Source organism: Equus quagga, chromosome 14, assembly GCF_021613505.1.
Source record: "Equus quagga isolate Etosha38 chromosome 14, UCLA_HA_Equagga_1.0, whole genome shotgun sequence".
NCBI lineage: Eukaryota > Metazoa > Chordata > Mammalia > Perissodactyla > Equidae > Equus > Equus quagga.
The window spans coordinates 26,323,220-26,341,788 of NC_060280.1; the positions used below are offsets into that span (position 1 = coordinate 26,323,220).

Sequence of the window (18,569 nt, forward strand, 5' to 3'; positions counted from 1 at the left end):
AAAATGTGTCCCTGTGCCAAAAAGCCTGTAGGATTATTTGTGCTCGGGGACCTTTCCACCCACCCACACTGAATTCCCAGGGCAGATCTTCTCTGCCATCCTATCCCTCCCTCCCCCATCAAGGCCCAAATTTCTTAGCTTCAATTTTCTGCCTATTTCCAGCATCCCAAAGGTCTTTTTAGTCCTTTCATCTCCAAAGGATTTTTACTCTCAGCTAGGGCCCTAATGACAGGATAAATACTTCCACTTCTTTGCTCCCCACACTTTAAGCCCTGCAGGACCTGAGACTCCACTACCACTCCCTGACCCAGATCTGGTAAGTCCGTCTGCCTATGCTCAACCCTACAATATGCACACTGTCAGCAAATCAAAGACCTGACTGCCGCTGAGATATATTTTCTCACTGAGGTGATGTCCACTTCAGATAAAGGGGACTCATAAATGAATCACACTTTTGACCACTACTATGTGCCATGTAGTAGTGCTACTCTTCAGATAAGTATCTCCCACAATAAGTCCTCACAATAGCCTATGAAGTAGGAATCATCCTCTCCAGGTCACAGATGAGGAAGCAGCTTGAGAGAGGTTAGGGGACTTGTCTGGGGTCACACAGCTCATGAGTGAGTAGAGCTGAGAATTGAATCAGGCTTCCCTTGGTCATCCACTAATGAATGCTGAATTCTTGGCAGACAGCTTCCTGCTCATGAGCACATCTAGTGATGAAGAAATTGCTCCTTTCCTCATGAGACAGCTTTGTTCCTGGTACTTGAGCTCCTATTCTTAGATATTTTAGGTAAGGCCTTTCTTATACCAAACGCTAAGGTAATTCAGAACAAAGAGAAGTGAGGGACATAACGTTGAGTTATTCTGGGTGGGTCATCAGGAAGAGGCCGTGAGTCTCTCCTTGCCTAATCTCCGGAGGCAGATAAATGAGAAGAAAATAACAGTATAAGCAGAAGAGGGTTCACAGTCAGAGAGAAAAAAGCTGTAAGTCTCTAGCCTCTCACCTTCACCATGGAGAGGGTTCTGCAGCCATGCCACTCACCTCCCAGCCCACAGTCTAGAGGTCGTTGAATCAGACAGAAGCAGCAAGGGCTCCTGTGAATGCTTGTGATGGTAACCCATCTCCTGCTTCACATCATTTCCCAGTGCCCTACAATCTTTCATCCTGGACATTTTTCATGAGATCCAACTCATAAATTAGAGGGCCAGGAAGTAATGACTCCAAGTCCCTCATCTCGACATTGATCTTTTTTCCTACAATCTGAGCATATTGTGCTCAACACATGCTTTTCCAATTTCATTTTCCCCATCTGTGCAAATGCAGCTGAGGCAAGGGGAGCTTGTGGTCATTGTGCCATGTGGCTACAAGGACAGAGTAAAAGTTCTTTGAGTGATAATTCAGGGGCTCAGGAAACATGACTCAATTATTTAAAAGGCTGAGTGTAAGAAGAAAATGGGGGGGAAGGAAACAAGGCTGTCTCATTTATGTCTGGATTATTTGGCTGTCAATTCTCCTCACACCAAAAGAAAGGGCATTGAAGCACGGACACTCCAAAAACAATGTCTTACCTAAATGTATGTACCTGTGTCTTCTGAGCACAGCCTTGCTGATGCATTTTGCACAGCAACATAGACACAATCACGTGCTTAGCCAAACACATACTGTGCTCACTCATAAAATGAAACAATTTTACCATTTTACAAGATCCCCCCACTCAGATTTTTCTCTGTCCCTGAACTTTTGGCCACCACCAAAGCTGAAATCCCCTCTGGATATGCTTGGGCCCAGGCTGGACAGGGAAGGGGATAGCACAGAAGAGAAAACAGGAAACACACAGAGGAAGAGATGATGAGAAGGAAAGTAACAAGATTATTTGTTCAATATCATAGTCACAGCTGTAATTGGCACTGGGATGGAAAACCAGGCATCCTGGTCCAAAGTTCTTCCCCTAAATCATATTAGAAGACCTTACTCTTCTCCTTCCTGCCTCTTTCTTTCTGGGTATGGGTAGCTAATGCTAGGGATTGAAAGGAGTATTGCAGCTTAAAGTTAGAGATACAAATGGACTCCCTCCAGAGGGTCCACTTGGTTCCACTCTGTCTCTCAACTAGCAACCAGAACAGTCACATCCCATTATATTAGAAACCCTTGGGAGAAAGGTACTTTTCTCCATCCTCTGTCTATTTCTGGTTCTTGTTCTCAACTTTCTTTCCTTTTCATCATCATCTTCTCTCCCTCTAGTGTCCCCTTCCTGACTTTTTTAATCTTTCTCTCTCAAATTCTCAAATATTGGCTGGCTAGTGGATAAGACAAACAAAAAGGCACATGTAGATGAGAGAAGATCAGGGGAGATAGTATGTAATGGGCAGAAGGGATGGGTGGAGATATGTAGAAGTACTGTCATTTGACCAAACTTGGTCTTTATATTTGCTTACACTGCATGATTCTGTCTTCCCAACGATTAAAATTCACCTCTCCTTTCTTTGATGTACCTTTTATTTTTATGAGAAAATATTCCTTGTACACAATCGTCTCACAATAACCTTATCAGATTACATATTGTGGCCAAATCAGCTTGACACCTTCCACTGGCCAATTCTGCGTAATCTCACCTATTCCTACAGCATCCATACAGGACACCTAAGACAAGCACAGGATCCTAGTACTAACATGAGCCAGGCAATGTTATGGTTGTAGCAGGCTCCAAGAGACAGCCCCTCACCATGACCTTTGCTGTTCCTGGTCAGAACCTAGGTTCTAGGCCTCATCTGTGAGTAAATCACAGGCTCAATGGCTTGAAAAGTCCATCCAATATCTCCCTGATTTCCCTTCTCCTCCCATCCGTCCTGATCTTCCCAACTTGAAAAGTAACCATGTTTAAGTCTTCCATTCAATCTGCCTGAATTTCAACCATTACACTACCCTTATATTGTCATAGATGAATCGGAAGAAAGTAAGAATGTAGGCAGAAGAGTGTTCATAGGCAGAAAGAAGAAAGCTGTAAGAGTCTCTTGCTTCTCACCTTCATCATGGAGAGAGTTCTGCAGCCATGCTATTCACCCTACAGACCCCAGCCTAGACATCTTTGAAGCAGACACGAGCAGCAAGGGCTTCTTTGAACCCTGGTAATAACTCTACCTCCTGCGTTACATGATTTCCTGGTGCTCTACAATCTTCTCATCCTGAATGTTTTTCATAAGGTCTAATTCAAATATTTTCTGCTGCAATTTCAGCTTCAGCCACAGCATAAGGATGAATCCCAACTGCTTCATCTTTCAGGGTTGCTAGGGCTCAGAGCAAGGCAGTAAAGCCTTTTTTTTACCCACCCCACCTTCACCTGGCCATGCAATTCTCAAACCACAGCCATCAGAACCCAACCTCCTTCCTGCTTATGGGGATTCCTGGCCTGGAGGCATCCCACTTTTGGATTGCATTTCCTTTCTGCTCCATGTATGCCCTTGCAGTACTTGGCAACACGGCAGTGCTACTGGTGGTGCATTCAGAGCCTTCACTGCACCAGCCCATGTACCTGTTCCTATGTATGCTGTCCACCATTGACTTGGTGCTCTGTACCTCTACTGTACCCAAGCTCCTTGCACTTTTTTGGGCAAATGCTGCTGAGATCGCCTTTGAAGCCTGTGCTACCCAGATGTTCTTTATCCATGGCTTCTCAGCCATAGAATCTGGCATCCTGCTAGCAATGGCCTTTGACCGCTACTTGGCCATCTGCCGGCCACTGCACTATGGGTCATTGCTGCCCCTAGAGGCTGTGGGCAAGCTGGGAGCTGTTGCTGTGTTTCGTGGCTTAGGGCTCATGACCCCACTCACCTGCTTACTGGCAAGGCTGAGCTACTGTAACCGAGTGGTGGCCCACTCCTACTGTGAGCATATGGCTGTGGTGAAGCTGGCTTGTAGGGGCACAAAGCCAAACAACATCTATGGCATCACTGCTGCCACGCTGGTGGTGGGCACTGACTCCATCTGCATTGCTGTCTCCTATGCACTCATCCTCCGGGCTGTGTTAGGCCTTTCCTCCGAGGAGGCAAGGGCTAAGACCTTTGGCACTTGTGGCTCCCACCTGGGTGTCATCCTTCTCTTCTATACACCAGGACTTTTCTCATTCTACACACAGCGCTTTGGCCAGCATGTGCCCCACCACATCCACATCCTCCTGGCTGACCTCTACCTTGTTGTACCACCCATGCTCAACCCAATCATCTATGGCATGAAGACCAAGCAGATCCGGGATGGGGCCCTCCGACTACTGAAGCAGGTTACTGTTCAGTCATAAAGTCTTCCACCCCACCCTGGACCCTATCCTCTTCTCCTCATAGACCTTGGGCAATGTTTAAGAGACCAGTGGCTCCTAGCGTGATAGGGAGACAGAAACCCATGCTCAATGGTATCCTTACTTTCATAAGGAGGTATAGCATAAGTCAGATGGGGGAAGAAGCGTCAGGTGTTTTCTACTTGTGATATAGATATGGTTACAAAGCTCAGGGAGCCCCTGTGTAATGGGACACATGGTTACCAAGCTGATGATGGCCTCCCAGGGAATCCTACTCTGCTGTTTTGATATGGCTCCTACCTTCAGCAGACCTTGATAAAATGAAACAGATATGACTACTGGTCTGACAAGGAGAAATAACCCTCATCCACACTCGGTTGTCCCTACCCTGATAGAGATATATGAATACCTCCCTCCATGAGCTCTAAGTCTGACAGGAGAAACACACACAGAGAATTGAAAGGCACAGAGACGGAGAATTCATTGATGGACCATAGGGACAACAACAGCAAATAAGAATCATGGGCAAACTGTGTCCATGAACAGAGGAGTAAGCAACAAGGTGTAATGTCAATCTAGGAAGGTTCTCTGGAAGAGGAGTTTTTCTTTTCATTGAGCATGCGTTATGGGCCAAATATATTGCTAAAATCTAGGCGTGTGGACTTGATTAGGTCAAAAGTCCTCCTCTCATGGTGACTGCTCACTATAAGTCAGAAGAGAACATATAGGGAGACAGCAGCCAAACCAAATTAAACCAATATAATTAGGGTAAGCACAGCGACCTTGGGTAGTGAGTAAGGACACCTATCTTGCTCAGGGAAAATGAGGTCCCAGGGCCCACCTCATCTCACTCCACCCCTCCGTACAGGAGGGAAAAGCTTCTTCCTTGTTAGCCTTCAACCATGCCTAGGTGTAAGATGTGGGAACAAAGTCTCAGGCTAGGTGATATCAAGTCTGACATCCATAATCTTTCCCTCTATTGCCTGGGAGTGGCCACGTGGAGCTGCCACCAAGCCTCAAAGGTCCAGGGAGCCAGGCAGGGGCAGGGAGACAAACCTAAACTCCTCTTACAGAGATACACCACAGCTGCCCCAATCCTGCAGATGGGGACAGTGGAAGACAGTGGGGCTGTGTCACTCCTGCCTCAGCATGTGCCCTTTGCCTCATCTGGTTTACTGCCCACTTGGCACCAAGGCAAGTAGGAGAAGGCATTGGGCCTGGGCAGCATTCAAAGCCTCTGCCCATCCAGGGACAGGTCTGCAAGGCAGAGTGTAGGCGGGGTCAATGCCTGAGCTGTGGCCTCCTCCCAACAGGTAGAGGGGTCCCCCAGGGCCTGTTCTCACAGAGATGAAGCCATTTCCATGAGGACGGCTGGGGAAGTTCAGCTGCCAGGAGGCCAGACTCTTCTGTTCAGGGAGTAAATGTAATGAAAAATGGCCCCAGAGCCCAGAAGGCCTCAACATCGCTGATTTGTGGAGTCAGCTTCAGCACTTCATTCCCCGGGCAGCCGAATCCTGGAGCAGCAAGAGCATGTAGGTGGATTCTGTGCACACAAAGGAGTTGCTCTCCAGCTGGGTATCCACTGTTCTGCACAAGTTCTTGGCCGCAGTCTGTCTCCAACAACGAGGCCACCTCCCTTCACATCTGTGAGGCCAACGTGTGCTGTAAGGTCATAATAGTAAGAATAAGCATAAAAGTCCACATCCTTCACTTCCTTTTTGTGCACTTTAATTCAAAGGACTTCAAAATTACTGTTTTAAAAAGTTCATATAAATGGAATGATACAATATATATTCTTTTTGTGACACTGCTGGCACACAGCTCCGGGATGTTCACTGCCTTCCGTCCTAAAACTCTATATGTTGTTTCAGCATGTTCCCGCTCTCCTACGTAGTCTCATATCCATCTGGTGAGGAACAAATAACTAACTACCCCCACGTTACAAAGCCAGAGGCAGAAGTTATGGAGGTAGTAACTTGTCCAAGAAAGCAAGTAAATTCATAACAGCAAGACAGAGCCACAGTTCAAACTCATATCTCTAAATCCAATGCTTTTTGCTCTTTACCAGGTGAGTTCCTATAAATCTAGACCCTAGAACAAAGAATCTAATAAGGTTTAATCTAGAAGAGAGGGGATAATATTTCTAACAGAAATTTCTGAGAGCATGCAACATGCCCAACACTGTTCTAGAGGCTGTGGATATAATGGTGATTCAGGAAGATAAATCCTTGGTGACAACTTGAATATGAGGTCTTAGCAAAATGCCCCCATGTCCTCTCGGTGACTCCCATGTTACCCATCTAAATAACTCTTCCTCCACTCTGGGGCTCAGCACACAGGAAATTAGGAGTCTTAATTTGCCCACAGACATCCCAGGTTGCTAGACAATCAGACCTGAGATTGGCCAATAAATTCTACTCCCCAAGATATTTAATGCAAACGATGGGAAGTTAAGAAAATTGACTACATCCTATTTGGGACTATATTGGCTATGGTTGGATTTATTTTTCCCAAACCATTCTTTTTTTTTTTTTTTTTTTTTAAGATTGGCACCTGAGCTAACAACTGTTGCCAATCTTTTTTTTTTCCTGCTTTTTTTCTCCCCAAATCCCCCCAGTATATAGTTGTATATATTTTTTTTACCTGTGAGTCCTTCCACTTGTGACATGTGGGATACCGCCTCACCATAGCCTGATGAGCAGTGCCGTGTCCGCACCCAGGATCCGAACCAGAGAAACCCTGGGTCACCGAAGCAGAGCGTGTGAACTTACCCACTCGGCCATGGGGCCAGCCCCGCAAACCATTCTTTTTTAATGTTATAATTTACCTAAAATAAAATATATTAAGTGTATAGTTTGATCTCTGACAAATGATACATCGGTATAACCACCACTTTAATCAAGATTCTGAATATTTTCATAATCCCAGAATGTTCCATTGTGCTCCTTTCAGACAATACCTGCACTCCCTCACTGAGACAACCACTGTTTGATTTTGATTACCTGGGATCAAACTTACTGTTCCAAAAGTTCACATAAATGGAATAATACAATGTATATTCTTTTTGTCAATTTCTTTGGCTCAACATATTGTTTTTGAGAAGCATTCCTGTTAAGTGCATTGGCTGTTGATTCCTTTTTATTGTTAAGTCATATTCCATTGTATGAATATGTCAAAGTTTATTTTTGGACACCTGGCTTATTTCCTATTTTTGACTGTTACGAATAAAGCTGCTATAACCTACAAGTGGAAATTCTGGGTTATAAGGTAGGCATACATTTAACTTTAATAGAATCTACCGAATCATTTTCCAAAGTAATTGTACTATTTTATACTCTCACCAGTGACAGACAATTCCCAGTTGTTCCACATCCTAGTCAACCCTTGATATTGTCGTTCTTTTTTTTATTTTAACCATTCCACTGTTTGTAAATAGTAATTTATGATTTTAATTTGCATTTTTCTGATGACTCATTACATTGAGCAACTTCTAATGTTTACTGTTTATGCATACGCCTTCTATGAAATGTTTAAAGTCTTTTGTCCATTTTTATTGAATTTTTTGCTTTCTTGTTGTTTTGTACTAGTAGTTTATATATTTTAAATACAAGTCATTTATCATATATCCATAGTAAAAACATTTTGTCCAGTTTTGTGGTTTGCCCTTTGATTTTCCTGCTGGTATCTTTTGATGAAAAGAAATTTTTACTTATGATAAAGTCAAAATAATTTTATTCATGGTTAATGCTCTGTTCTATAGGCTTAGCTAATAATTTTAAGTTTATGACCCAATACAAATAATGGTGTAAAGTTAAGATTTATTTTTTCATATATGGATATCCAGTTCCAGCATCATTTGTTGAAAAGACTTTCTTTTCCAAATTGAATTGCCTTGGCAACTTTGTCAAAAATCCATCAGCTCTTTGTGTGGATGTATTTCTGGACTTCCTTTTCTCTTTCCTTAATCTATTTGGCCATCCTTATCTCAATACTACACTAAAAATGATAGCTTTATGGTAAGTCTCAAAATGAAGTAGAGGAAGTCTCCCAACACTGTACTTGCACGGTGGTTTTGGATATTCTATGTTCTTTGCCTTCCTATAAATATTTTAAAATCAATTTGTTAATTTCTACAAAAATTATTTCTGGGTTTTGATTACATGACATCTATTTCTTTCTCTGACCTTACTGTACTGGCTAAGACCTCCAACACAATGTTCAATAGAATCAGTAAGCCAAACATCCTTACCTTGTTTCTCTTAGGAAGAAAGCGTTCAGTCTTTCATCATTAAGTATGATGTTAACTGTAGGTTTTTTCATGGATGCCCTTTATCAGTTGCTGAAAGTTCTTATCCAGATGGTGTTGAATTTGGTCAAATCATTTTTTTTCATACAGTTAGGTAATCACGTGGTTTATCTCCTTTATTCTGTTAATGGAGTTTACTATAGTGACTTATTTTTAAATGTTAAACTACCTTGCATTCCTGGAATAAGCCACAGTTGGTAATGTATTGTATGATTCAGTTTTATTACTGGATTTATATATTACTTGATTCAGCTTGATAATATTTTGATAAGGATAGTTGTATCTATGTTCACGATAAATATGCTTGTAATTCTCTCTTGTAATTTCCTTATCAGGTTTTTATATCAGAGTTTTGCTTGCTCATAAAATATCTTGGAGAATATTCCCTATGACTCGATTTTCTGAAAATGTTCATGTAACGTTTATTTACTCAAATGTTTGATAGAATTCTACAGGAAAGAAATCTGAGTCTGAAGTTTATTTTTTATTGTGCATTCAATTTTCTATGAATATAGATCTCTTCAGATTTTCTGTTTTCTCTAAGTTTTCAAAATAATTGTCAAATAATATGTGAATACGTATGTAAAATTGTTTGTAATATCCCCTTATTATCCTTTCAATTCTGTAGGACTTGTCACCTCTTTATTTCTGATATTGGTTATCTGTGTGTGTTTTGTCCTGCTCTGTTATGCTGGGAGGGAAGAGAAATGTATCAATTTTACTAATTTTTAGAATCAAATTGTGGCTTTGTTGATTTTTCTCTATTTTTTCTTTCGTTGATTTCTGTTCTTTATTTCCATTCTCGTATTTACTTCGGGTTTAATTTGGTCTTATATTTCTAGCTTCTTAAGATAGACACTTAGATCATTGATTTTAAACCTTTCTCTTTTGCTAATGTAAGAATTTCTATGTATAACCTTCTCTTTGTGCATTGCTTTAGCTGCATCCCACAATTTTTTTTGGCTGAGGAAGATTCATCCTGAGTTAACATCTGTTGCTAACCTTCTTCTTTTTGCTTGAGGAAGATTCCCTCTGAGATAACATCTGCACCAGTCTTTCTTTATTTTATACGTGAGTCGCTGCCATGCATGGCAGCCAATGAGTGCTATAGGTCCATGTCTGGGAACTGAACCCTGGCTGCTGAAGCAGAGTGAACCAAACTCAACCACTAGGCTAAAGGGCCGGCCCCTGCATCCCGCAAACTTTAATATGTTATGTTAAAATATTTTGTGCTATTGTCTAATTTCCCTTATGATATTTTTGTAAGCCATAGGTTGTGTGTTGCTTAATTTCCAAGTGTTTGGTGATTTTCTTTTTTAAAAAATTATTTTATTGAGGTCATATCGGCTTATAACTGTGTAAATTTCAGATGTACATCACTATATTTCAGTTTCTGCATAGGCCACATTGTGTTCACCACAGTAGTTTAGTTTTTATCCATCACTATACATATGTGCCCCTTTACCCCTTTTGCCCTCCCCGCCTTTACCTCTGGCAACCACTAATCTGTTCTCCTTTTCCATGTGTTTATCTTCCACATATGAGTGAAATCATATGGTGTTTGTCTTTCTCCGTGTGACTTATTTTCCTTAACATAATACCCTCAAGGTCCATCTATGTTGTCACAAATGGCACGATTTTGTCTTTTTTATGGCTGAGTAGAATTCTATTGTATATACATATACCACAGCTTCTTTATCCATTCATCTGGTCACAGGCACTTGAGTTGGTTCCACCTCTTGGCCATTTTGAATAATGCTGCGATGAACATAAGGATACATAAATCTCTTTGAATTGTTGATTTCATGTTCTTTGGATAAATACCCAGTAGTGGAATAGCTGGATCATATGGTATTTCTATTTTTAATCTTTTAAAAAATCTCCATACCGTTTTCCATAGTGGCTGTACCAGTTTGCATTTCCACCAGCAGTGTATGAGGGTTCCCTTTTCTCCTCAACCTCTGCAATACTTATTTCTTGTCTTGTTAATTATAGCCATTCTGATGGGTGTGAAGTGATATCTCATTGTAGTTTTGATTTGTATTTCCCTAATAATTACATCTTTTCATGTGCCTGTTGGCCATCTGTATATCTTCTTTGGAAAAATGTTTGTCCGTATCCTCCACCCCTGTTTTGATCAGGTTGCTTGGTTTTTTGTTGTTGTACGAGTTCTTTATATATATTGGAAATTAACCCCTTGTTGAATATATGATATTCAAATATTTTCTCCCAGTTAGTGGCTTGTCTTTGTGTGTGTGTGTGTGTGTTTTAAAGATTGGCACCTCAACTAACATCTGTTGCCAATCTTCTTTTTTTCTCTTCTCCCCAAAGCCCCCCAGTACATAGTTGTATATATTCTACTTGCAGGTCCTTCTAGTTGTGCTGTGTGGGACACTGCCTCAGCATGGCCTGATGAGCAGTGCTAGGTCTACACACTGGATCCAAACCAGTGAAATCCTGGGCCACCAAAGTGGAGCAATGCAAACTTAACCACTTTAGCCACAGAGCTGGCCCCCAAGTATTTTTCTGACCCATTCTCTGTCCTCTCCTTCTGGGACTTCAATCACATATACATCAGACTACTTGATAGAGACCCACATGTCACTCTATTCATTTTTTTTAACTGCTTTTCTCTCTCTGCTTCTATTAACTCGTTAATAGAATATTGGATGATTTCTATTGACTTGGTCTTCAGGTTCACTGATCCTTTCTTTTGCATTGTCAATTCTGATGTTAATCCTAACTATGATTTTACTTCAAATATTACACTTTCAGATCTAGAATTTCCATTTGATTCTTTTATAGTTTTTAAATTTCTCCTTAAAACTCCATATTATCACCCATTTATCCATTTTCTGTAGATTCTTTCAACCAGTTTTATAGCTATATTAAAATATTTGTCAGTATTTCCAAAATGTGGGCTATCAGAGTCTCTCTCTGCTGACTTTTTTCTCTTGATTATGCATTTTTATTATGTATAGTAATTTTTCAATGTGTACTGGAGATTGCAAATGATACATTTAAAAGTCTCTGGATCCTGTTATTTTTCTTTGAAGAGCTTTTACTTTTTGTCTAACAGGCATAGTTAACTTATTGATGGGCCAATGATCTTGATCCTGTGAAGTTTAACTTCAGGCTTTATTAAGACTTTATTATTTCATTTTTACTCATATTCCAAGATCATGGCCCTTAGTACTTAGATATTCTATTAAAGGTGTAGCCTTTCTGGAGTTAATCAAAGACTGAGATGTTACCAATTCCTCCCAACTTAGTGAAACTTAAATGTCAAACTCTGTCTTCCCAACACCAGGAAACCGGTGAATTCAGGGATGCTGCTCTACATAAAGCTATTGTTCACTGACTTTCTTAGTTGCAGTCTCCGTGACTTTCTAGTACACCAGGTGGCACTGTCTTCTCCTTTCATTCTTGTGCAGCTGATCCATCATAACATGTACTCTCTATTGTCTCATCTTCTCCTCAGGCCTACCAGTTATTCTCACCTGACAGTCAGTTTTAGGGCCCTTTTTGGTTTCTTTGTCTGACACCCGCTCTTTAAGCATTCTCCCAGCAGGATTAGGGGTCTAAGCCTTTCTCATGACACCACGTTTCTCAATCTTGTAATTCCAATAGGCCTGTGGCCAACATTGTAGCCTATTCATACGAGTGATTAGATGGGCTTAAACAAGTTACTGCTAGTAATAAATGCTTTGAAGCAATGAATAGCTGTAAGATGGCTGCCTGGGACATCTCAAGAGTCAGAAGACAGATACTAGATGTCTTGGTGGCTGGAATCAGAAGAATGACCTTGTGACATGGGTTAGGACAAGCTCCATTCAGTTTTTGCAAGAAATGGAGACAGTTGTCAAAGTCATAAGATTAATGTACAGAGCCTGAGTCACCTCAGGAGACGAGGTCAGAAGAGGAAAAGACAGCAAAGAAGGGAAGAAACTGACGAAGTAAGAATCCATATAGGAAATTTATTATGTTAATACAATGTTTCTCAGCTGGAATTCAGACTGCTAGGCTTCCCTGGGGGAAGGATAAGAAGTACACCACAGTTATACATTCTACAATTTCTTTTTTATGTAAGTTCTTTCTTCTAGGAGCAGATACTGTATTTCTCCTCTTACACTGTTCTAAGATGTAACCTGGCTTGGAAGCAATGAAGAGTGACGAAGAAGATCTTGAAGAGGACAGAAAACCTTTCAAAGCACCTGCTTCAGGTGAGGTCATGTCATGATTCCCAGACAAAGGGAAACTGTTCTCTTGTAGCAAGGAGGAAAATGTGCTTCTGCCAGCCTGGAAAGCTTGGAAAATATTTAAGGTCCAGTAGTTTTAGGCCCATTCACCAAAATGCCTCTTTTCCAGCTCTTAAGGCCCCGCACTTTGCCTATTGGGGAATTTACTTTGACATAGATGACCTATTGAGACTGTACATTCAATCTTTATATTTCTGCCACCCTTAAAATCATATCCTGGGCCTGGTTTTCAGCAATCTGTCCTCTGGCTGCAGGAAATTCATTTCCTTTAAGCCTGCCATGGAGGACCTCTGCCTTTTGCGCCACATTTTAAGTTAGCAAATTTGTAAGTATACAGTACAGTATTGCTAACTACAGGCACTATGCTGTACAGTAGATCTCTTATCTCCAAACTCATCAAGTTATATACATTAAATACCTATAGCTTTTTGTATGTCAATCGTACCTGAATAGAGTGGTTTTTTAAGGAAATATTAAGCTATCAATAAAAAGAACTACTCTGAGGAAGGAAAGTGAAAATAATAAAGACCTGAAAGATGGAAACTGTTAATGCTGCGAGAATTCCTTTCATTGTGTCATTTATGAGAACAGCTCACCCATAATGCAGTTACTAAATATTGAAATGATAATAAATATGTGAGTATTAATATTTACATCTTTACAAATCATACTTGACAAGGTTGGCAGTTTTAGAGATATAGAAACTTAGTCTAGCCTGGGTGAGATGCTTCCTTAAAAGAAAAACATCATGGAATCTGGCACTAAATGTGGACCTTTCCCTCATGTGAGCTCTAATGCAGACTCAGAACATGATCTAACCGTAATTTCAAATACTTGATCACAAGAAAATCTAAACTGTCAGTGCTCTATTCATAATGGAAACGCTATTTATTCCTTCAGTCAATAGCCTTTTAAGTCTTTATACATTGATAGTATCAAGAATAAAGTTGAAAAACCAAGATGTATCTCAACAAAAAAATTCTAGTCTGGGGGCCGGCCAGGTGGCATAGTGGTTAAGTTCACATGCTCTGCTTCAGCGGCCCAGGTTTTGCTGGTTCAGATCCCAGGTGCAGACCTACACACCACTTATCAAGTCATGCTGTGACAGGCATCCCACATATAAAATAGAGGAAGATGAGCACAGATGTTAGCTAAGGGCCATTTTTCCTCAGCAAAAAGAGGAGGATTGGCAGCAGATGTTAGCTCAGGGCTAATCTTCCTCAAAAAAAAAAAATTCCAGTCTGTGAAGAAGACATAGTATATTGTAATAAATGCCTACACAAGGACATATAGACATGCAAGAGGGAGAATGAACATTGCCTCTCGTGGAAAGTCCTGCATAAACCTTGAAAAATAAATAGGAGCCTGCTGTTGATAAAGGCCTTTCAGAAAGTGTGTGTAGCAGAGTGAGAGGCAAGCCCACTACCTCTGGGACACAATCATTTGAATTTCTTTCTCTATAAAGAGGCAATAGCAGTACCAGCCCCCTAGGGCATGCAATAATTAGATGTCATTTTTGCAAATACTTAGTAATGTAGGTTGGTAGTCAAATTACATTTAATTGAATTTTAAAGTTGTGTTTGTTTGGGGTTGTGATGCTGGGGAATTAGATAACTCTCAAACCTGTGCTGAAGCTAGGCGAGGCCTCCTGGGGTTGCTAGAGCTTTGATGAGTGATTATTAAATTTAGAGCATCTTGTCTAGATGTGAGGAGGTTGATGTTGGCAAAGAACTATGCAAGGTGATTGTCCCAGATGTTTGGAGCCTAGGGGACATCTAATTGCTTATGTTAATACTAGTTGGACCTACATGTTATTACATTTTATTGTATTTCTTAGTGTTGTGTATATTGTCCCATTTAATCCTCAACTTTATGAGGCAAGAGCTGTTATCTCCATTTTAGAGAGGGAAATTGAGCTTAGAGAAAACTGAAGCAATTGCTCAAGGTTAGGGAAGTAGCTGAAAGCAGAGCTAGAATTTGAAATCTAGACTACATTTCAGATGCCTGAAAATTGCCGGTATCTTTTTGGCACGGTTTTAAAAACAAAACAGGAACTAGCAGCATTTCTTAATACCAAGACAAAAGCAAGACAACTCCCCAGCAAGGCCTCCCCATATGGTAGCAAGACCCGGGAATGCAGTCAACACTCTCTTCTCTCTCTGTCCTTTCTCCTTTTCACGCTTTTTCCTCTCTTGGATATGCAGTTGACCTCCAGTTCTCTATCTCCCTCAAATTACCCTCTTATTCTATTCCATGGGAGGAGGTAGAAGGAATTCAGAAAGATATCTCTCAAAGGGCCATTTTCCTTATATTGTTCTAATCCACAAAACATTGTAACATAATTTTGCATTCATCGTAATCTCACATCACTGAGAGAATTCATAGCAATTGTTCATTAGGTCAACCTCTGTAGGCTTCCTTTTCCTCTTCTATAAAAGGGAAAAACAACTGTTTGCCTTATAGAGAGCTGTTAAGAAATAATTTGCCCATGGCCAATCCATGCACAATGTAGATTAATCTCCTTGGAAAAACTTGGCTTTGAAGAACTTGAGACACACATTCTGGTTTGTATAAAACTTCTCCTACGCCTTGTGTCTAGGACCATCTCCCACACAATTCCTTGAATGCTAGCAGCCAGGAAGGCATAAGAGTTTGCACAAACTTTTTACTTGATATAAAAATGTCAGTGAGTCAACCACTCATTCTACAGTCACTAAAGACCCCATACAGCTCTAGGGTATCACACACTCGGAATATACTCGCCAGTTACCCGAGGCCAAGCCTCGCTGGCTGGCATTATACACCATAGATTTTCTAGACTAGATTTGGATCAGCCCTTTGAGACTGCCCTTTGGGAGTCCTTGAGAGGCTTAGTTATGAATTAATAAACTCAGGGGTTCTACAGAGCAGTGTGACCTTGAACCTAAATTCCGCGTCTGCAAAAGATCAACCAGTGCTTGCCATTTTCCTCCCAAAGTCACAGCTACCCAATACAAAATCAAAGCTACCTGATACATAATGATGACAACAAATGCTCCCATCTATTGAGCTCAATGAAATTATATAATTAATTGCATTTACCATTTGCCAGAAATTTAGTTTTTCATTTATTCATTCATTTTATACTTAAAGGGCTTACAATATTCTGGGCCACATGGCAATCACTAAGGTTAGACAAGTCAGGAAAAACAACTGTCTTCATGGTCCTTGCAGAGAATTAAGACAGCCAGGCGTTAATCAAATAACACAAACACACATAAAACTGGTTCTCGGCTGCTGGATTTAGTGCTTTATGTACATTTTGTAGTTGAATCCTTACAACATCTCTGCGAGGTAGATATTATCCCCACTTTATAATGATGAGGAAATAGAAGTTCAGAGAGGTGAATTAACTGAAGGTCACACAGCTGGTATAGGCCAGAGGTAAGATTTTTTTTTTAACTCAGGTTTTCTACATGGGTGGGTAACAGTCTTATTAACCTAACGATTACGAGTGGGAGCTTTAGATTCATGTATACAGACTTTTTTAACTAATGGCAAAATCTAAAAGTCACTATAAATCACACCATGATAATCTTTTAAGTGGGTAAACTGGTCACCAAACTTGCTAGAGACCATCGCAGGACTCCCTCTTATGTCAGGCTCAGATACTTCAGTAGTTGTTGGCCTGTGGAGAAGATGGAGGTCCTATGGGATGTGCTGAGATGCGTGCACCCTGAAGGTAAAGTTGTAGAGACATAGACCCCCAGATCCCTTCCAGCTCTTGACATCAGTGGAGCCATGGAATGACTAGCAGTAAGAATGTCTGTGGTATGGTGCCAGGGATTATGGATGGGAGAAGGTTCCAAGCTCAGAGCTGCTGTTGAGAAAAGGCAAAAATGACAAAGCCAAAGGATCCCCACAATCCTAGATTGGGTATCTAATATCCAATCTTAATTCTGCTAACCCTCTGAATAGGAATTTTCCAGCCTCAGGGCCTGTATACAAGGTCTTTTGTTTTAACTGCCCCAGGCTGCTTGTGGTCCTCAATACCGGCATGTCAGCTGAGGGCTTCTGATAGAGATCAGTGGGACCCTCAGTGAGATGAACACGCTGGCTCCCTGATCAGAAGGTGGTTCTTATTGGAGTAGAGGGTGACATAGATGAGGGGCCTGGATAACATGGTTCTTGCTCAGTCCGATATCTGTGGCCCTGATGAGGAAGGCCGTCATACAGCACAAGCTCTTTTCAAATGGTTTCCTCTCCCAAAGTGGCCAAACGGGATCTACTGAAACTTTTAGGTTGGCTTCTACCAGACATAATCTAAAACAGTAACTCTAAACTCATGACTCCGTGTCCTAGCTTCTTGGTCTCTATGGGCAGGATTTATGACCTTCAGATAAGCAGGGTTGCCAATGGCCTCCTCCTCATTATTGATAAGCACACAGTTTTGAGTTCCTTGGAATCCATGCTGTAGTAGCCAGTGTAAATACATATAATGGGAAAACAACTTTTTCAACTAAAACTACGTGTTCGGGATTCACAGCTCCCCACCCCACCTTTTTGCCTCTGAGTTTCTCATTCTCTTGTCTCAGCTCACGGAAATGACACACAGAAATGACTACAATTATTAAATTCCCAATTGTCTTGATGGTCATGGAGATAGGCAAGGTCCTTTCCAACAGCTCTCTCATGGTGCTTTCTATTAAATTTGAGTAGTTTTTTTCCACCAGAAATCTCCTTATTTCAATTCTTCAAGAAACATTATGGGTGTTTTAGGACTGAGCGGGCCAAGGGCAATGAAATGAGATATTCTTCAGTTTCTGGATAAGATTCTCCCTAGAGGTTTGGAAACAGCTTTCAAAAACGCTCCACAAAAAAACTTAGCTCCTCTCTGAGCTGCACCTTTAGAAACAGCCTTCTTGACCAAATAGTATAGAGAGAATCATGCCTTGTCCCCAAGGTCTCTGACATCCATCCTCACCTCTTTCTATGCCGCCTTATCAACTGCTTGTTACCCCCACAGGCCTCAGACATTCAGATCTCCCAGTCTTCTCTCTTCCTGGGGATGAGCTATCAAGAATCTTCTGCCCCTTCATCTTCCCTACTCATTTATTCAACAATATATCTTGAGCATCTACTATATGGTAGACACTATTCTTGGAGCTGGGGATAAATCAGTGAACAAAATAGTCCCTGAACCCCTGGCCTTGCGGAGCTTACATCCTAGTAGATCCCTTGGGTTGGAAGTGAATGGCTTTTCCACATCTACCATTGATAGTTGAGAAACCGGCACTATCCAAAAGTTATACTGAGCAGCTTTCTGAGGCTTGGCAGTGCCAAAATTTCTCTCTAGCTCAAAGCAGAGAGATACAGGAAGAGAACCAAGAGGAAAACTACCACTCTCTAAGCTGCAAATAAGTGCTGGATAAATTCGGCATGTACAGTGTTGTCCTGTGTTTTTCTCATCATTCACCTTCTTTTCTACTTCTGGGTATATGAGCTGGTTAATACTAAATTTGGGAGAAGAGGGCCAGAGTTAAGGTGAATATAGCCTACTTATACATAATATTCTTACTTATATATAATAGGAATATAGTTCCCTAGGCTTAGAAATAAAATGGGAAAGAAGTTTGGTAGGGAAAGGAGAGAGGTGCCTGAACAAATAGATATGCACACATATGCTCTGAGTGTGGTTAAGTCCCCTAGGTAAGGAGATGTTACAGTATGTGT

The 18,569-nt window shown here is 41.0% G+C and overlaps 1 protein-coding gene across 1 annotated transcript; it reads left to right on the forward strand.

The window, feature by feature from the left end:
* Positions 1-3,347: 3,347 nt before the first annotated feature.
* On the forward strand, positions 3,348-4,295 carry LOC124251945 (putative olfactory receptor 52P1). The gene has a single exon (XM_046684949.1). It carries the CDS (start codon positions 3,348-3,350, stop codon positions 4,293-4,295), a length of 948 nt encoding a protein of 315 aa, XP_046540905.1.
* Positions 4,296-18,569: the final 14,274 nt, after the last annotated feature.

What these genes read in the sequence shown, in the direction of transcription:
- LOC124251945 (XM_046684949.1), top strand. Translation starts at nt 3,348, where the DNA reads ATGCAATTCTCAAACCACAGCCATCAGAACCCAACCTCCTTCCTGCTT.